At 36.6% G+C, this 18,970-nt stretch overlaps 1 protein-coding gene across 1 annotated transcript in view; it reads right to left on the bottom strand.

Annotated features, from left to right (window-relative positions):
• Positions 1–3,450: 3,450 nt before the first annotated feature.
• Positions 3,451–18,970, bottom strand: part of ENPP3 (ectonucleotide pyrophosphatase/phosphodiesterase 3) — a 35,705-nt gene continuing 20,185 nt past the window's right edge. Inside the window, exons 15-25 of the mRNA XM_062488815.1 lie at positions 16,926–17,053; positions 15,921–15,987; positions 14,344–14,431; positions 13,444–13,613; positions 13,267–13,327; positions 12,369–12,523; positions 8,786–8,921; positions 8,212–8,289; positions 6,767–6,899; positions 5,113–5,269; positions 3,451–3,624 (exon numbers count right to left, since the gene is read on the bottom strand). Coding sequence (XP_062344799.1) covers positions 3,451–3,624; positions 5,113–5,269; positions 6,767–6,899; positions 8,212–8,289; positions 8,786–8,921; positions 12,369–12,523; positions 13,267–13,327; positions 13,444–13,613; positions 14,344–14,431; positions 15,921–15,987; positions 16,926–17,053 — 1,347 coding nt within the window. The remainder of the gene's footprint in view (positions 3,625–5,112; positions 5,270–6,766; positions 6,900–8,211; positions 8,290–8,785; positions 8,922–12,368; positions 12,524–13,266; positions 13,328–13,443; positions 13,614–14,343; positions 14,432–15,920; positions 15,988–16,925; positions 17,054–18,970) is intronic.

Below are 18,970 nucleotides of genomic sequence, written 5' to 3'. Positions count from 1 at the left end.
CAGAGAAATGACATCCTTACTGCCAAATACCAGATTAGTTGAGCCTCTTTTTTGGCAGGAAGGAAAGACTGCGCCTGCCACCTGCCCAGATGAGTTTGCCCTGCCTCTTGGCTTGTAACACCACTCTGTACAGTCCCTCACCTTGTGCAAAACCACACATCTCTTTAGGGAGTTGTTCCATCTGTTAAGCAGCAATCTGACTCTCTGATAAGAGGCAAGATAGACACCAAACAAAACTCTGCAATTTTGTCCTTCCTTGGAAAGCCTCTGGAAAGCCAAAGTACTCTTCCTTCTATCCATGCTTCTCTCACATAGGGTAAGTAAGACCTGGAGAAATGCACTTCTTTGCAGCCAGTCTTAGGAAGCACTTGCTCTCCTTCCAACTCCCAACCATTACAGGCAAGGCAGACTGTGGTTGAGCTTCCTGGACAGTGGGCAGGTTGGTTTATGGGACACATCCATTGCCAAGTCTCCTTTATGTACATTCATAAAAAATTGGTGTCCTTGAAACTTCTGCTTTAAGTCTGGTTGATGTCAAACCCAAAGCTGTCCCTCGTCACAACCCTGGCTAATATCAATTTGAATTCCACCCAGCATTTTTTCATCTTTCAGAGAACACTGCCATTCTTTGGTTCACGCTTCAGGTTCTGGGAAGAATTTTCATTTCCTGCCTTTCAGACTATGGTAAGGAAAGTCATGCTAGCAATCTTCACTGCTCCTTCCCCAGGGAAATTGTGGTGGGACAGGCAAGTGCTGCTCTAAGAGGACACTTCTGAGCCTCCAGTCTTCTCAAGACTTTGGATCCAGAGGCATGAGAGATTTGCTTGCCTTCCTATTGACAGCCTTTCATCCAGAGGTAGTAACTCCCTCACTGCACAGAAATGGCACAGTAAGGATTGAAAAAAAAAAAAATCTGTACTTAGAAACACAATTGCACATGTTGCATATGAAAAATCCCATCGTCCTATGTACACCATTGCAGGATCAATGAGGGAGGTAATTTTTAAAAACAGCCCTTTCTATATATATCCACTGACACTATTTCCCTTCAGGGAGGATGTCCAAGTGTATTCTGTGCCACTTCAGTGTCTGCTCTGAGCTTTGAAGGTATTTCAGGACAAAAAGTCATCAGTCTCTATAATAAATATTAAGTGAACAAAAAAGGTTTGTTTTACATGGTGACAGTCTCACAGAGCCAGGGTGTGGTGTTAGGGAAACAGTAGCACTTACTAAAAAAACATCAGTTCAGCTTTTCCTTGCTCTGACTTTTCTGGAGCAGGGTAGGCTGTTTTTCTTGCCTACTTTCTTTCACTATTACTCTGCCTTGCTACAGAGAAAAACACTAGATAGAGGTAGTGCCAAGTTTCTATATTTGCTTAAAGGTTTGGTTCTAATACTCTAAAACTTAAAAGGACCCAAGCATAAGAGAGGGAAGCAGCAAGGTCCTCCCTAGTTCAGATTTTCAATGTCTACAGGACTCAGTTTCTTAGCGTCAGTAATGGTCTATGGAAAATCATGTTTTACAGAATTTACATTTTTAATGCTCACATGGAAGGTGGCTCTGAGAGCTGAGACTTGGCAACATCTGCTTTTACAGTCAGCAGATTAATTTGTGGCTATTCCACTTCAGCTTTGGGAGTTTCAGAACTGGCTGAAAAACACAGAAACAAAGGACTTACCAATTTGGGAAAGCTATACTCACATCCCCTAGGAAACAGAAAATTGAAATATTCAGAAACAGCATAACTTCTTAGATCTCACGTCAAAGTAGAATGATTAAGAAAGGAGGATTATGTTTTTAAATTAAATACATTGTGTTTATTTTGTGTTGTCTATTTGTTGTTACTTTCACTTTTGAATTTCTCAGCATTTCAGAGTAAAATAAACTCAATCTATTTTATACATTTAGTCACTGTTCTTTTGTCCCACTCTTCTACAGTAAGAGTGTAGATTTTTTTACTTGAGTTAGGGTATGATTTACCATGAAGTGAAAAAAACAGTTGTGTACTTAATTGGGGTAGTTTAGCAGACTTAGATGTCATAACATTGTAGGGTAGTGAACTACAACTCCATGGTGGTGTAATTGTTTCACTGAGATAAAAATCTTTATGTTCAGCTTGGTCCCACATTGTGATTTTAAGATCAGTGCTGCTAAACTCTGTCTGATGTGTGGACATACACTGATCATCTTGGGGATTTGGGGGGAAAAGTGTCCTGTGGTGGCTTTGGATTTTTTGTGCAGAAAAGTTTGGAAGTTTAAAATTTCCTTCTTTAGACAGACATAGCTCCTTCAGTCCACAGTTAGTTTTATAGATGGAAACACACTTTGACATGTTTCTTTAAAATGCCTCCATTGTGCCTATAAATCAAATTATCAATTTTCTGCTGTTTTTCATTCATGAATATCATTATGTTATTCATAAATGCAATTAGAAACATTTGTAGGAGGAGTAGTTCATCTCAACACTCTATTACTAGGTGACATTTTTGTATTAGCATAATCTGGGAATTTCCACTGTCTTGTCCTACTTACCTGCCCTCAGTAATAATCTGTGTACACCACAGTGCTACAGAGTATTTGTATATAAAGTCTCTACAGAGAGTGACTATTCATTTTGTGATCTTACTACTAATTTTGTGCTCTAATCTCAAGTTTAACTATTTGAAAGTAGACACAAACATTTTATTATCACCAGGCATTTGGAAACCATTGCAAATACAGGTAAATATCAAGACAAAATTTTTCTGTGTGGAGCACTTCTTTTACCTCTTCATGTTCAGAATGTTTTAAGATTTCTGAAGGGTACAGGAATACATCTTATTCGCTTCACTTCATTCGTTACTAGCATAATGAATTAACCCAAGTGGAAAACACAGGTGATGATGACTCACACTGTATACAAACTTTTTGTGAGTCTGAATATGTTTCTATGTAAACTAGTGGGTGAGAAAGAGAAATACAGAACATTTCAGGATGTGCTTGTGTTAGAGAACCATAACCTCTCTGATCAACACAAGGGAAAAAACACATACACTCCTCTCAAACTGTTTCATTTTTCAACTCCGTTGTAGAAGTGTTTTATATACAATGTGCAATTCTGGTGTCTCAGTAGTATAAAATATGTTCCTTTTACATTTGTTTTTAATCATTACTACTACTATTTTATATATAATATCACATATAATATGTCATGTATTTTTATAGTTATATCATATATTAGTGTTTACATAATAAAAATATAGTCTGTATTCTGAAAGCATGGCACCACAATAATGATTGAATTCACTTTTGATAATTTTATGCTTAATTTTTATTCAAATTTTATTGGCACAAAACACTTGACTGAAAAACAAAAATTTGAAAAATACTCCCACATACTTAAACAAGGATATAAGTGAAATCACATTAATTTTCTTTCTTCCAAGGGCTGATCCCTTTTTCAAAGATAGTCAATTACCTTCAATCTCAAATATTGGCAAAAATGTCTTTAGCCGCAAGATCTCAGAGACGGATTCATTTCTTTCCTGGTAAAAGTCAAGCCCAGTTAGCAACTCCACATCCCGAACACGTGCAGAATGAGCCTGAACTCTTTCTTCAACCCATTCAGAAAGTGTCTTATTTTCCTGTCAAAACAAACAAGAACAATGCTCAAACATGCAAAAGGCCCTCTGTTGTTTGGTGGCAGTGTTAGGCAAGTACCAGTGTTTGACCTGGTTTGACAGACCAAAGGCCTCCAGCTGGTAAAACTTCTTTCAGGCTTTCCTAGGCAGCCTTACTGCCTTGCTTTTATGGATCTCATTTAAACAGAATCAAGAGGATGGCTCTTCTACCCCCCTCTCCACATCCAAAGAGACAGAGAAGAATTATGCTGAAATGACAGTTGCGACTTTTAACCACAAAATGCATGAGTCATGTTTCAAACACACACGTAAGGATAGTTTTAGTTATGGTAGAAATTAGCTGCACTGCTCAGGCCAGTCAAGCAACAGGCACCTGACAACTCACAAGAAGTCCTTATAGCAGCTCAGTCTTGATTGCTGGACAGCAACAATAGCTGCTGGTTAGATGGGGAAAACAACGGAAATGTAAACAGTAATCCAGCAAAAATGCTGTTTTCTGTTCTTTTACTAAAAGAGTTTTTTTGCAAACAGATGGTAATTAGCTTTTTCATTAACAATATCTGCTTCTGATGCAAACGATCCATTAAATTTATGTTACTGCCAAACATGATGAATATAAAGTGTGAATATATTTGGGATTTATTGCTAATCTTTAGAAATTACAGTCAACTTCTAAAGTATAATGACTAATTCATTCTAATAATGAGTCAACCTTTAACTACTAAAAAGATCTCACTGGGAAGTTGTGGATTATCCACACTACAAATGGGGAGACACAGAAGTTGTTTCCAAGTAGGGCAAGCTTGCACCTGTCTGGAGTTATGAGTTCAAAGCTATAAGTAAACTAAAAACTGTCTGTGAGGACCAGTTCAAGTCTGTGCAGTGGTACTTGTGCAATATATATACACTGAGTTTAGGAACCTTCTGCAACTCAGCTGCCTCAACAATACATATTACACTCAGATAATGTATTTTGTTTGCTACAAGGCATAAGATTTATACTGTTAGCTGTAAGCAGAGATTTTATTTAATTCAAGTATCAATTTTAACTGCAAGACCATCCATCTAAGTGCCTGCTGTCTAATTTCTCATAGAGGTGGAATAAGCAACTGAAGGAATTTTCTAGTAACTGAAGGGAATAACACTCAAAGTCCTCTGATACCTCTGGAATAAGTTTATCCTGCAATCTTCCATAAAGATATCTCATCTTCCTCTTGCCTGTGCTGCTGTTCTCAGCCCTTCTCAGGTGACAGCATTTCCCAGTCCTCTCATCTTACCTTCCTTCTTTCTTCCTTGCCTCCTATCAGTTTGTTATTTCCAGATACCTCTCCTGGAACTCCTTGCTCTTCTAGTGATTGCTTTAACTCTCAGCTCACTCCCAGCTCATGGGGAATGAGTTAATTTCAGAGACTGATAAAGATTCTCTGGATGACTAGATTCCAATGGGAATCAGTTCACAAAGTTCATTGGCGTACAGGATCGTATACTTACAGTACAGCTTTCAGTGTTGTCAGGTCGGTGAGGAAGGATAAAAGACAAAGCATCCAAGGATCCTGAACAGTTCAGTGGAGTATAGGATGTGTTCTTGCAGCTTGTCAGAACCACATAGTAATGGGTTGGGACAGGGATTTTTGTGTTGTTTACATACCTACAAAACAAACATTAATTAAGGCATTTATTGAGATACCAAGTATTAACACCGCTGATGCAATTAGAAATTTATAGATTTTATCTCAGCATATCTCTTTCAATACTCTATGACTTAAGTTTCTTTTGTAATTGAAAAAATGGGGTAGAAAGCCTCAGCATTTATTTTGTGAACAGCCAAACGTACATGGATTACTCTGTGCATACAAGCAGTCCCACTGAAACAGGACTGTTTAATGTGATGAATACTCCATTTTGCCAAAGCCAGAGATCTCTACATCTGGAAGACTCAGAATAGATCATCATATTTGCCCATCATTACACTAAGAATTTCTACCATGTGAATTGGAGGAGAGTGATGAGAAAACTTCTGACTCCTTTCCAAGAGAAATGCCAGTGATTTGTGGCTGTGTGCTGTAGAAACCAGTTTAGGATACTCAGTTGAAAATGTCTTCGCTGCTCTTTTCTGACTGTTCTGCAAATATGGTCACTCTCGTGTAAAAGGAGCTGAATGTTTCCCAAGGTTTTTTGTTCAGTGTTGAACAAAACACTACCACTGAAATTATTATACTGCTTTGTATGACTGCCTAACCATGCTGACTAAAACATGCTTATTCCAAGCTGGAGGCAGCATTATGTGGTCAACTGGGCATTACAGCACTCTGCTTGGAAGGAAGTTGGAGTCTCTCCTCCCTTCCACCCTCCTACTACGTGGCAGGCTGATTTTCCCATTCCCAAACCATTTTTAATAGATGTGGTCAAGTCTAGCCTTAATAAAACATCTCCAGTGACAGATTCAGCTGTGCAGATTTCCCAGCACCTTTCTACTCCATAAATGCTCTTACTCTCAAAAGGTATTTTCCCTAATCTAACTTGTTCTAATTCTGCTTTTATTTCCTTCTATCCATATTCACTGACACAAATAATTGGTCTTTATGCGTAAGTATTGTTAGATGTTGCAGTGAGCTGTGTAAGCCATAGTTACACTAAGGTACCTCTCAGGAATGTCACATTTTGCATTTCCAGTTAGATGATTCAGTGAAGGCAAACACGCAAATCTGACTTTTGATGAAATACATCCATTTGAGACAATAGGAAGAACAAACAAGTGAGTGAGCATGTCGTGAAAGTGAGAAAATTATGCTTATGCATATCTTCTGCATGTTTAAATATCATATATTCTCATAGCATTAATGATGCAGAGGCCCAAAATCTAAAATCTAGGCAGTTAATTACTAGTCTGTAGCTGGGCATGTGTATAGAGATACACATGTAACTGCACAGCTCTTTTATTCTTTACTTGAACTTCAATTTTTATGGTACTCTATCTGTTTGCAAGAGCATTTACTGTATGAGTACTAGTGGATGTAGGATTATAAGGAGAATACTGCATTCTCCATTATACTTATTTCTTGTTCTGTTTAAATAATAGCTTGTTTGTGTGGAAACACAGTGGAAGTCATATAGAGTTTGAATTCTGACTTTTCCATGTACTTACTGCTTAATTTCATCAGGGCTATCAAAATGGCCATCATAATTGTAATCAAACACTGGTCCACTGATAACATTTACTCCATTTCTTTCTCTAGCGTACTTCTGAAGAAGCACATAATGGAAATAGTCCCATATGTCTGTCATAAAAAAGAAAAGAAAAGCAAAATTAATATCCATTTAAAGTAATTTAATCACTGAAATAAAACAGCATATTTGTGTTTTCACTATACATTAATAATAATAAAAAAAGTTCAGAACTAAACTGCCCATAAAATCAACTCTTTGTTACAGAAAATTTGGATTTCATCAGAACACTCAAACTCCCACTTGCCATTGAAAGAGGTGCTGCAAATGCTATTATAGTCCAGAAGGCAAATTGGACTACTGGAATGTATAATGATGTGATCTAAAGCTGAAGCTACAAACCTACAGCAGAGAGATCATTAATTCCTGGCTGATCTGCCTGTACCTGCAGTGTGACAAATAGTAAGAACTGACATAATGGTTTTTTAAGAGGAATATTTACCACCTGAGTGTTAGTTTAACTGTACAGAGCTCATACCAAATATCACTAGACAATTTTACTTATTTCACAGAAGTCATTTGAGAAAATACATTTTGTAGGATATAAGTTAGTGAGATTATTGAAATATTTACAATTGGCATGGCAAAAAAACCTGACAGGTTTGGGGTCTTGATGGCACCATTGATTTATCTGTTGTTTATTGCCTATAGAAACTTCTTGTTTTCCTTGAAAAATTGACACTTAAGTCTTTTGGATCTCTGGCTTTTCATATGAGTGAATGAATAAATGAGGTCTGAATATTAGAAAGGTAGTTACTTAACTGGGGTTTTGCCAGCTTTTTCCTTACACAATTCCTCTTTTTATGCATTTTCTACGAAAATAAGCCAAGGCCTAAGAGCAAAATAGGTTCATAAGCAGTTATAGAAAATTTCTTATCAATGATTACAAGTAAATGTGAGTCAGGCTGGATGAGAAGAGTTTACCATACTTGCACAATAAAAACATCTATTAGAGAAATAGTATTGTACAGTATTGCTGAGGTCTTCTCTTCAGATTTAGAAAAAAGAAGAAATGCCATTTTCATTCACCTTAAATATTTTCCCAAGGGAAATTTTTATGAGAGTTTCATAGCTAGCATCTCATGTTAGGACATCACAGAAGAGATGAAGAGCAAATTCAAAAGCAAACAGGTAAGCAGAGATAAGCAGAAATCAGATGGGACTATACCAAGAAAAAAAACCCAACATATAATTGTGTCATAATTTTCAAACATCTACTTTTAAAATGTTTAAAGTATATTTTCACAACATCTGGATATACAGCAGGTCATGTATTAATGTTTTAAATTTTTGTAATGGCTTTATCAAATCCAGAAGAATAATTATAGAAAATTAATTAAAATTAACCAAAATTTTGCAACCTACCTTTGAAAGCTTTATACATGGGAACAATATTGCTGGTGAGTAAGGCATCATACTGTTCAAGATCAGTTGAATTGTAGTCTATATAAAAAGACCAAAATATAAGTGAATATATACAAATTGATTCATATGTCACTATCAGTTGTAGGTACATGTAATTCAATTACATTTTATGTTTGAGCATGAGTGTATGAGCCTACTGCAAACATATCTTCAAATTTGTTCAATAAATCTACTCAATAAATAATAATTATCAAATTTGAAAATAGGAAATGAATGCAGAGGAAGAGGGACCACCTTTCCTTCCAACCCTTCACATCATTCCAACCAGTTTTCATCACATTCAAGCTGTTCCATTCTTTAAAAAAATCCCTTAAATGTTCTAGACCAAAAATATTTAGATACAAGTAGCAGCTGCCCTGCTTTTGGTCAGTCTGCAAACACTGGAAGCCTTTTTCTGCCCAACATGCTGATCCAAAGAAGTTTGTTTTGGTGTTTGGGTATATGTTTAAACATAAACCCACATCCAGCTGATTAAGACTTTCTAAGGTCTCTCTATAAAAAGAACCATGCTCACTGGGAGGATAGAGGAAACTGTGGGTCAAGGTCAGCCCTTCTGGGTAGTCGGAACAATTTTGGCTCCCACCAACAGGGATTCTAACATCAGGCCGCAGACAGTCTGAAACAGTGGGAGGAAGAGAAGATGTGTTTTCCTGTGAAAATGAAAAAAAAAAATCTTACACCCACGGCTGTGGCTAAGCCAATGCTTTGTATGGTTTTAACTTTCTAGAATGGACTTCATTGAATCTTCTCCTATTTTCATAGTGAATCAGGTCAATGCAAGTAATGGACACTAATGTTTTCTGGGTAGTGTTTTTCTTCTACTTCTGTTTTTAGGTAATTCAGGGAAATCCGTATGCACCGTGTAAAACTGTAGCAGCAAAATAAGGTTATACCTTAGGCAAAAACAGATTTCACATTTGACTCATTCGTCACTTTTACATATTTCTGGAAACACAAACTCAATGTCACATCCTCCTGGAAGGCAGCTAGTATATAAAAATGACACTATCACCTCATCTTGGCATTTGAGGATGCAGTCTCTGTAAGAATCTGTGCTGCTGAAGAGTTACAGATAAAGAAATACATAGTAAATTTAGCCCATTTTACTGGCTTTACTAACTTCACCAAAACCTGCTAAGATCTGGCCAAAAGTGATTCTGATGACTATAATTCTTTCTACAACCTTCACTTTTATTTCCTATTACCTTTTTTACACATTTTTTCATAATTTTACAAAAATATTAAATCATCTGAATTTGCTTTTTTGTGTTTATTTTTTTAAATCCTCATTTACACGTAACATTTTCATTTTGATAAGACTGGAATATATCTTGCATTATACCTCTATAAACAGAAGTTAAACATCTAATTTGATTTTCAGTACATCGTCTGTTTTGATCAATTACAAAAACAGGCAAAAATAAAGAACTGGAATGTTCTTCTTGTGCCTCTTTGTACTCCTTGATTTAATTTCTTCAGTTACTTTTATCAGAATTCAAGTAGATGCCATATTATGGTCAGGTTGTATATTAATGGTAAACATGCATACCACATGGAACAAAATATAAAAGACAAATGTCTTCCTTTGACTCCTGAGCAGATCATGCATCAAAAAAAACCCAAAAAACAAAACAACCAACAACAACAAAGCCTTCATCACCAATTTGGCTCCTGCTATTTCAGGTCAAAGAACCATAATGCCTTCTGAAGAAAGTAGTTAAAACTAAAAATTGTGTGTGCCTATCATATCATGCATCATGAATTCTACTTTTTGATGCTGGTTATTGCTTTTTGATGAGCCAGTAATTAATGCAAAGAAGAATGAGTTATTTGAATTACATGACAGAATTTAGGCATCTGCTGTGGTCTTTTATGTCAAATTCAGCCCCCTTCAGGAGTACTTGTCTTTTTGCAAGAAAGTATGCCTTCCTCCCTGACAGATGAGTACAAAACCTTGAGAAAACTGATTTCCTTCAATCTTAAATTTTCCATATTCCTGAGAACACTAAGTCACTAAAATGCTGACATCTTTTATTTAACATCTGCAAGTGTATGATATCAATCCAGTTTCAAAACTTCCAAATCACACAAAAGCAGCAAAAACCCAGCCTGCAATACCTAGTTTAATATTTAAGCCCTTCTTAATAGCTATGTAATGATGAGATATACCCCATCTTACAAATTGTGTAAAGCACTGCACAGGCTGCAACCAAACATAATTAACACAGGGTGCAACAAAAATCCTGTAGAAAGTGCAACTTTCTGTCATTCCCAAGTGTTGCAGCCAAACCAAAGGCATTAGCTCTATCCATCTGACCTTCCACATGTGTTATAATTTACAAAGCCTATTTCTCTCGATTAGTACATGTAATAAAAAATCATAATGTCAGCTTACTTACTTGCAAGGTAAGTCAGCGTGTGAGCTCCTACATTCAGAGCCTTTCACTATTGTGTCTCTGACAGTATTACAGATGGAATTTATTATTTCCTATTCTTTCTACAGAAAGCATACACCATTGTATTAGAATCTGCTGTGATCTATATCCTCCAGTACTTCACTCTCAAGTCATTCATTGCTCCCCACAATGTTGCATAAACTGCTGTAAGAAACTCCTGCAAAACATGTATTTCTCTTCATTTAGATGCTAATTTGAGCAAGAACTTTACTTATACACTTCCAGTATCTGAAGGGGAGCTACAGGTAAAGCCAGAGAGGGACTCTTTGTCAAGAACTGTAGTCATAAGACAAGGAGTAACAGGTACAAATTGAAAGAGGGGAAATTTAGGTTAGATATTAGGAAGAACTTTTTAATGTGAGGGTTGTGAGACACTGGAACAGGTTGCCTGGGAGGTTGTGAATGCTCCAACCCTGGCAGTGTTCAAAGCCAGGCTGGATAAGGCCTTGAGCAATCTGATCTAGTGAGAGGTGTCCCTGCCCATGGGAGGGCTGGGTTGGGATGAAATGATCTTTAAGGTCCATTCCAACCCCTTAACCTTCTATGATTCTATGATTTTTTGCTTACTGAGAATTTGTTTTTCAACAAGGGAAAATGTCTGGAAAGTTATTTGGGTTTTTGAGCTTTTTTTAAGCTCAATATTAAGAAGACTGCAGCTCTGGTGGGACTTTTTTAGTCTTTTTAAATCAAAATCAGACAAAAAAATATGCCCACACTTAAACAGTTTTCATTTGGGAAATGCACTTTCATAGCAAGGGTTAAGGGCAGATCTTTGAATATGAAGTAGAAACAGTCCTTTTTGAAATGGACATTTGTTTAAATGACTTTTAGCTTTCTTAGGATTGGATTTATGATCCTTCAACCAAGATAGTGAAGAATGAGTAGAAAGTATGGAGTGAAACTCCATTTTAGCAGCATACATTTGATTAAATTAATTTCCTCATATTTGTGCTGATGAAATGAGAAATCACAGAGACACCAATAACAGTCTTCTTCAGACAGAAGAGTCAACATAGAAACTATTTTCTCAAGGCAACTTAGAAAAAGAGTCGAATTATAAGAGCAAGTAAGCTCATGAATGTCCATTAGTATACTGACCCTGAAAACTCAAAACAATTTATTCCAGATCCGCATACCCTTGAACACCCAGAGGTTCATTCAACTACAATTACATTTTTCAGAAATTATATAATGTAACAGAGAGCAAAGAACATACAGAAAAATGCATTAGTGCAAACTGTCTTGTGGAGTTGCATAAAGGGTATTTAATAGGAAAAATATCATAGTACTCATAGGAAAGTTTAAAACTTCTGATTTGGGAAATTACAGCCTGCTTTTCCACAGGGACCGAAAGACAAGATGGGGAATTGCCTCGACAGTACATCCCAATTACAGAACAGGCTTAATAGAATCAGCTTACCAACAGCTCTACTCTCCTGTATCTTTTGTGTCCCTAACTAAAGGTCATTCCAACTTTTCAAAACACCATTTTAAGATAGCTGAAATTGAAATTATTTCAGTCACCAGAGCTTTAGTCACATGACATTCAACAGCCCTTAAACAGGGCTCCTGATGAATGGACCGTGTTTTTAATCCATTATATCCCATATTTAAGAGTAGTACAGATATTTGATAACCTACAGGCTTTTTCACAGTGTATGCAGTCCACAGTGGCATCCAGATATCATGGCTGTATCCACTCACATACTGATGATGGGAAAGGAGGCAGTAGACATTTTCCTTCTGAAGAACTCTGGGTCTCCCATATGGCAAATGAGATGAGCTTGCCTTCTTTACTAAAATTTAAATAATAATTATTGATTTATTCTCCTATAACATTTTGGGTGGCACAAGGGGTTAAGAGAGCAGAAAAAAACCTGTTAATTAACTTTAGCAAATACAATTAGATCCAGCAGTAAACCTAGTCATGGTTCTTTGGGCTTGTAAGTAGAATAAAAAAATGTAGAAAATAGTTTTCATACTATATTTAATGTACAAAAGTCAATATAATATATCAGATTTGCAAATTCTGGTTTCTTTGAAATTTCATACCAGTGCAAATATTTTGAATTTATCTTGCCAGGGAGTGAAATTTACATCTTACTTGACTAAGAGGCATTACAATGTTTCCCCAGATATCCAGAAACCCCATTAAAAAAAAAAAAAAAACAGAAAGAAGTATCTGTAGGAATTTTTGATCAGAGAAAGGTAAAGTTATGTATACAGGGTAAGGAATAAGGATTATGTCATATAGCCTGACAGTGCTCAGGTTTTCTCCAAGACCATTGAAAGCTGTATGTTTTTTTCCAAAATTTCAATGGGGTTCAGATCCTATTCCTATATATACAAGTTGCTATAACATTTTTTTAAGAAATGCAAAGGAAAAATAATAAAAAAAATATGCTTCTGACCTGATTTTCCTAATTCACTTTCAATTGTAATTAACATTGCAACAATTCCCACTGAAACAAATGTCATAAAATATAAACCAGGTGTAGATTTAAAAATACTGCTGCCTTTTTAATTTTTTGCTACTTACTTTCTTCTGTGGTGAGATTTAACCTCTTGTTTAGTGACATTTCTTGTGTCTCATTTGAAATCTGTAAAAAATAAAGAGAATCATTCAAAATGAATCCATTGTTTATGAAAAAAAAAACAGAGAAAGCAGAACACACTTGACAAAGATTATTAAAAAATGCCAGAAACCCCTATTTACTTGCATGCATTTGCATCCTAGGTCATTTGAAGGGGTCAGACTGGAAACTGGACATGAAGAGGGAGTTGAGACTTCCTTTGGATGAGAAGGATTGTAAAAAGGTTTCTTTAAAAGGTGATTCAAGCTGCCATGTGTTCCATTGTTTTCTGCTGGTGATATACGCAGCAAATCTGTTGAAACATTTGAAATTTCTAAACATATTTTAAGACTAAAATGGTATTTTAAAAAGCTATTTTCTTTCCAATTCTACTAATTTTCTAGTCATTTTTAAAGGTAGAAGAAATAGTTTATTCCATTATTTAAACCATTACAGTAACTACTCCCACCAACTTGCAATTTTCTAGGTCTGAAGGTTCTTTTCAATCTTCCACTGCATCAAGATTTAGTAGCTATAGACTTGAGTACTGTTGGTATAACATTCACAAGATTAGATGGTTTAATGCAAAGTATAAATGTTATTGCAAGTGCATCATATTGTGGAACCTAGTAGCCTACTGCATTTTTGTGTGATACTTTTATCAATATTTTCTGAGGCACATGCTTCTTAATTCTGCTCTGCTGGAACTGCAGTGATCCATCCCAAGTTATAAGCAAGAGCAGTTACTCTCTACAAGATTCTTATCCACAATTCCACAGGCATCAGTTTGACAGCAAAGCCACATGGCATGTGTGGTTCCCCCTGATTCTTCAGTGGAGTTCTGCAATCAGAAAAACCTTCAAAGCAGAACAACGTCTGGAAGTCAATTTCTTAGTGTAAAGAAGGCCTAAGAGCATGGCTTCAGTATTTTGGTTTTGAATGAACTCACTCAATTTTTAGCTATACTTCTTTTAGCTGTTACAACACTGTTGTATGAAAATCTAGAATTTTATCACCTAAAGTACTGGATTGCTCCTACTCACCACACATAAGGTTGTAAACCTCAATGTTTTCAAAAGGATCCACTTCTGTTTTCTCTTTAAAGCTTGGACCATATGCTAAGAATATAGCCTAGATTGTAATAGTAATAATAAAACAATGGGTTATCTACAGGAATCCAAAGTCAAAACAAATTCATTTGCATCTTATGAAAACTGGGACAATGGAACAAACTACTATCTTTTCATAGTCACAGAAGTAAAAAAATACAGGATTGTTCTGGCAAGGAAGGCTAATTTCTACCATTGCACATAATTTGAAGAAAAATGCAAAGCAAAAATTCATTTAGCAAGGTATTTTAAACTATATAATTAATCTTATTTAACTTTGGGGTGTTTTTTTTAATACCTGTTGCACTCTGAAGTCTTTGAGTTATTTAAGAGTCTATGGCCATGGTCAAAGCAAGGAGCAGGGAACTGCAGAGGCCCATTCCAAGCTCAGCAGAGACCTGAAATCTGTATCACCAATGGCACAATGCAGTGCTGGGCAGCCCTTCTGGAGCCTGCAAGCCTTGATGCAGACTATGACTTGTACTTGACTATGTACAGTCTCACAGGAGTTTCTACTGCTTTATGAGCCTCCTGAGCTGCCTGCCAGGAGATACAGGAAACATGACTAACAGGACAATGATCTGTTCTAAAAGAATATTATGTGTCCATAACAGAAAAAGAATTTTCAATTTATTATAGAAAGATGACATTTTGCTCCTTTTGTAAAAGAACAAAAAAAAAAAAACCCAAAAAACAACAAAGCATGTGGCATCTGAGTAAAGTTATCTATTATTATTAAGGTGTCCATGGTAACCAAACTAGAATTTACCTCTTCTCTTCATACAAACATTCAGCATAATTCTGATCACTGACATTTGGTTTTAACAAAACTAAATCTGATCTGGAAGGATCTGATTCTTAGGCACAGAATATGGGATCTAGAGTGACATGCTTGACCTTAGTTAAAGATTTACATCAGAGAAAGTACATGAAAAACCAAAAGCTCAAACCTCAACATATTTTCACTGTAACCAGAAGTGAAAATGAGATGAAACTGCAACACAGGCTATACTAACATACAGTATAGCTAATTACTATTTTTGTTCTGGTGATATGATTAACTCTTGTAAGATAAGCAGAGACAATGACATTCACTTTATTTCAGCATACAGGCTCAGATGAACTGAGATGAATCTCAGATGATGAGATTTTTCAGTGATTGCCTCAGTGGAAGAATGAAAGAACAAAAGAATTCAGTGTCCTGAAGCTAAGCATGGTAGATTTTGTTTACTGTAGTCTACCTGTCTCCAAGCAGGTAAGGTAATCCCAGACTGTCTTTAATACAGGTCCCCAAAGAAACAGGCCTTGTACACATCTATGAAAGGCAACACAAATATTTGGACCTAGTAGTATGTGTTAATGGTTCACACATCTTGTGGTCAGAAAAGAAAAAGAACACTGCAAAAGCTATCATTGTTCTGTCTTCTGGTGATTTACCTGGCACATCATGATTTTGTATATAAAGAGGTTCAAGAACAGAATAGAATAGAATAGAATAGAAATCATCTTACCTCCATACTTTTAAATTCGTTGTTATAGCCATGGGTACCTCCATCACAAAATGTGTAACTTTTATCTCTAAGGGGAAACCATCACAGTGTAAATAAAAATGACAAAAATAGAAGCACTTAGTAACAGTCCTTGTGGCTCACAGACTCGATCATTCCTTGAGAACTGATTCTGCCATCATATTGCAGTACTTATGGTTCATCATAGTGTTAATTCCTATGAAGACCTCTTTCTCCTTTAACAGAAACTGCTATGGATAAGTAATAAATTATCTTAGCTGGCTATGAGTGTACAGTGAAACAATATTTTCAAAGCAAATTGAAAAAATGGTTATTGTTGAACTGAGGCCTTTACCAAGCTATAGGTTGCAGAACAAGTGTAATCTGCTTTGGAAGAATTCCTAGTTACATTCTTTGGCATTTTAACAGAAAACTTACAGTGGGAGAACTCTGCTCTTAGCCTCTGTGGAATAATATAAATAAGACTGGAAGGGATTTTGCCTTACAAGACATTTTCATCATGGATTCTGAAGGGTGAAGAGACATGTGGATAATGTGGGGATGGGTTGTGGAATTAACAACACAACAGAATACTCTGACATAGTGACTTAACACTTATTTTTATCTACCCATTGCTAAGACACGAGGATAAATAGATAGTCACCCCATACCAATTCAATGCACAGTTGTCAATTGTCCAAGAACATTTGCACTGTTTTCAGAGGCCCAAGAACATTTGAACACAGTTTAAAATAAGGTGATTATAAGATTTTTTCAGTGCACATTTCTTTTTCTATGTCCTGAATAATTATTTGTTTACAAAATAAGCACGTTTACTTTTTATGCATGGTATGATTTTAACTGTAACAGACATGGAAATATAACAAGTCTAAATGTAACAGTCTTGCAGCTGGCTGCAAGCCAGGAAATGGAGCATCTGTAAAGGAAATTAAAGGGATGAGAGTGGGATGAAAAAAAATGGCATAACAATCACACAAATTGTGTTACCTCACCGCCAGCCACTGTCGATCCACCAAAAGATGAACTTTATCAATGCGAATGTTGTTAGCATAGTGGAATCGTTTGGGCAAGTCAGGGGTCAGGTAGGGCTTGAAATGCTGAGGGGATCTTCTGCACTGTACAAGAGGAAAGACTCCAGTCACAAGTTTCACTCAGTTTCAAAAAACTGCCCGTCATTCAAAATGATGACAAATATCTTAGTGGTAGGAATGCAAGCACAAAGCCCATTATTCACAGATAACTTCTCGGTTGACCTGCAGGTGTCATTTTTGGCCCCGAAAGCAATGCAAGGAAAAGCAGTGTTTCTCTGGAACTCCTTGGAAACAGACTACATACAATTTATGTGTCAAGTCCACAAATACTGTGGTAAAAGTACATCTAAGGCTTAAAGACACTCAGTAGAATTGTTTAGTCTATATTTCTTTACTAATGCCATTGGCATCTAGTTGGTAAGATTACCCTCCACAAGAGAAAGCTCCCTGGAAGTTTATTTCTACCACCTTCTGTCACTTTATCATTCAATAAATAACAAAGCAAGCCAAGCATACACAACTTAGCACAGTCTAGGGTTTTAGCTGCAAGCCTGAACATATAAATGTCCATTGCTCAGCTGTTATCTAAAGTTCTTAGCTTTTAAACCCACATTTAATGTGCTCATATAACTGCTGCATTAGCAGGCATGCCATGGAAGAGCTTGGAATTGTGAGTCTAATGATAACTATGTGACATACTACCAAGACTTAACTATATATGGCCATTAGAAACCATTCCAGCTGGCTGCAAGCATCATGGCAACGTTTCAGAAATGTTGCTCCTGATTAGGAACCCAGCACTGGGATAACCCAGAATATCTAAAATGCTAAGGGAAGAGCTGCCAGGAAGCTGGGTAGACCATGGAAGTGGACCTGTTTTACCACACAGGCTGTGCAAACTATACCATGCTTGGAATTTTCACTTCTAAATACAAGAATCGTATGCTCTCACAGAATACAGACTTTAACACGTGACATGAGAGTAACTGTGCCTCAGTAGCCAACAGAGAACAGAGGAATCCAGGAACGTGAAAAATAAGGATTCAATGTGTTTGCTAGCCCAGAAGAAGAGGTCTAACTAAAAGGAAAAACAGAGGAAATCAGCATATGACTTATGTCTATTCATTAGCAATTAACATACAACACACAACTCCCTTCCCTGCAAATACACCTCATTCTAATAACTTGACAGAGACAAAATACACCAACCATTTATGAAGAGAAAAGGAAAGAGGAGATATCCTGATACCAGGCTATTCTCATAAGGGACAAGATGTCACATCTCTTTAACTGTTAGCAATAGCAGTTTCAGCTGAGGCTGAGAACGTGCAAATTGTGATATTCCCTTCATACCAATGCTCTTTAATGTGACAGACTCCACATCACACAGCGAGGTAGGGGATGCGGCACTGAGAAAGCTCCTTCAGCAATTTCCAGGCATTGAGCCTGGGTCCCGCGTGCCCAGCAGGTTACAGGGAGACCTCTAGTGGTGGTTTGTCGGAAACAGATCCATTTGGGAGCCCAGGATTTGGGCAAACATTTTTTTTTTCTAAATGTACTACACCTGTCTACTGCTTAACCCAGGACAAGCCACAGAATAGAAAACAAATTGGCAATGAAGAAAAGAAGGGGAAGCTATGACAGCACACTGAGAGCGAGCAGTTTAAATGTTTAACCCACTGTAAACTGTAAAAGGAAAAAATACAAAAAGACAACTGCCCTACGAGTTTGTTAGCTTGCCAACACATTCACCCCATATGTATTAATGTATGTCTTGACATACACTAACACTACCAAAAAGGAAAAAAAAGAAGGTGGTGAATTATCCATCTAAGAAAGTATAAGGAGAGAACTATGGACTATCACGTCACCTTTCAGTAAAAGAAATAAGTTTGGTCTTCCTTTGTTTTGCACTCTGTTCTGCACTGCTTTGTTTGTATCCTTCAGAACTCAGCTGTCAAAATGCACCCACATGGGAGACACAGGCAAGCTTCAAATGCT

Source organism: Cinclus cinclus, chromosome 3 (assembly GCF_963662255.1).
Source record: "Cinclus cinclus chromosome 3, bCinCin1.1, whole genome shotgun sequence".
Taxonomy (NCBI): Eukaryota; Metazoa; Chordata; class Aves; order Passeriformes; family Cinclidae; genus Cinclus; species Cinclus cinclus.
Note: the sequence above shows the minus strand (reverse complement) of the source record. Positions and strands in the feature narration are given on the sequence as shown.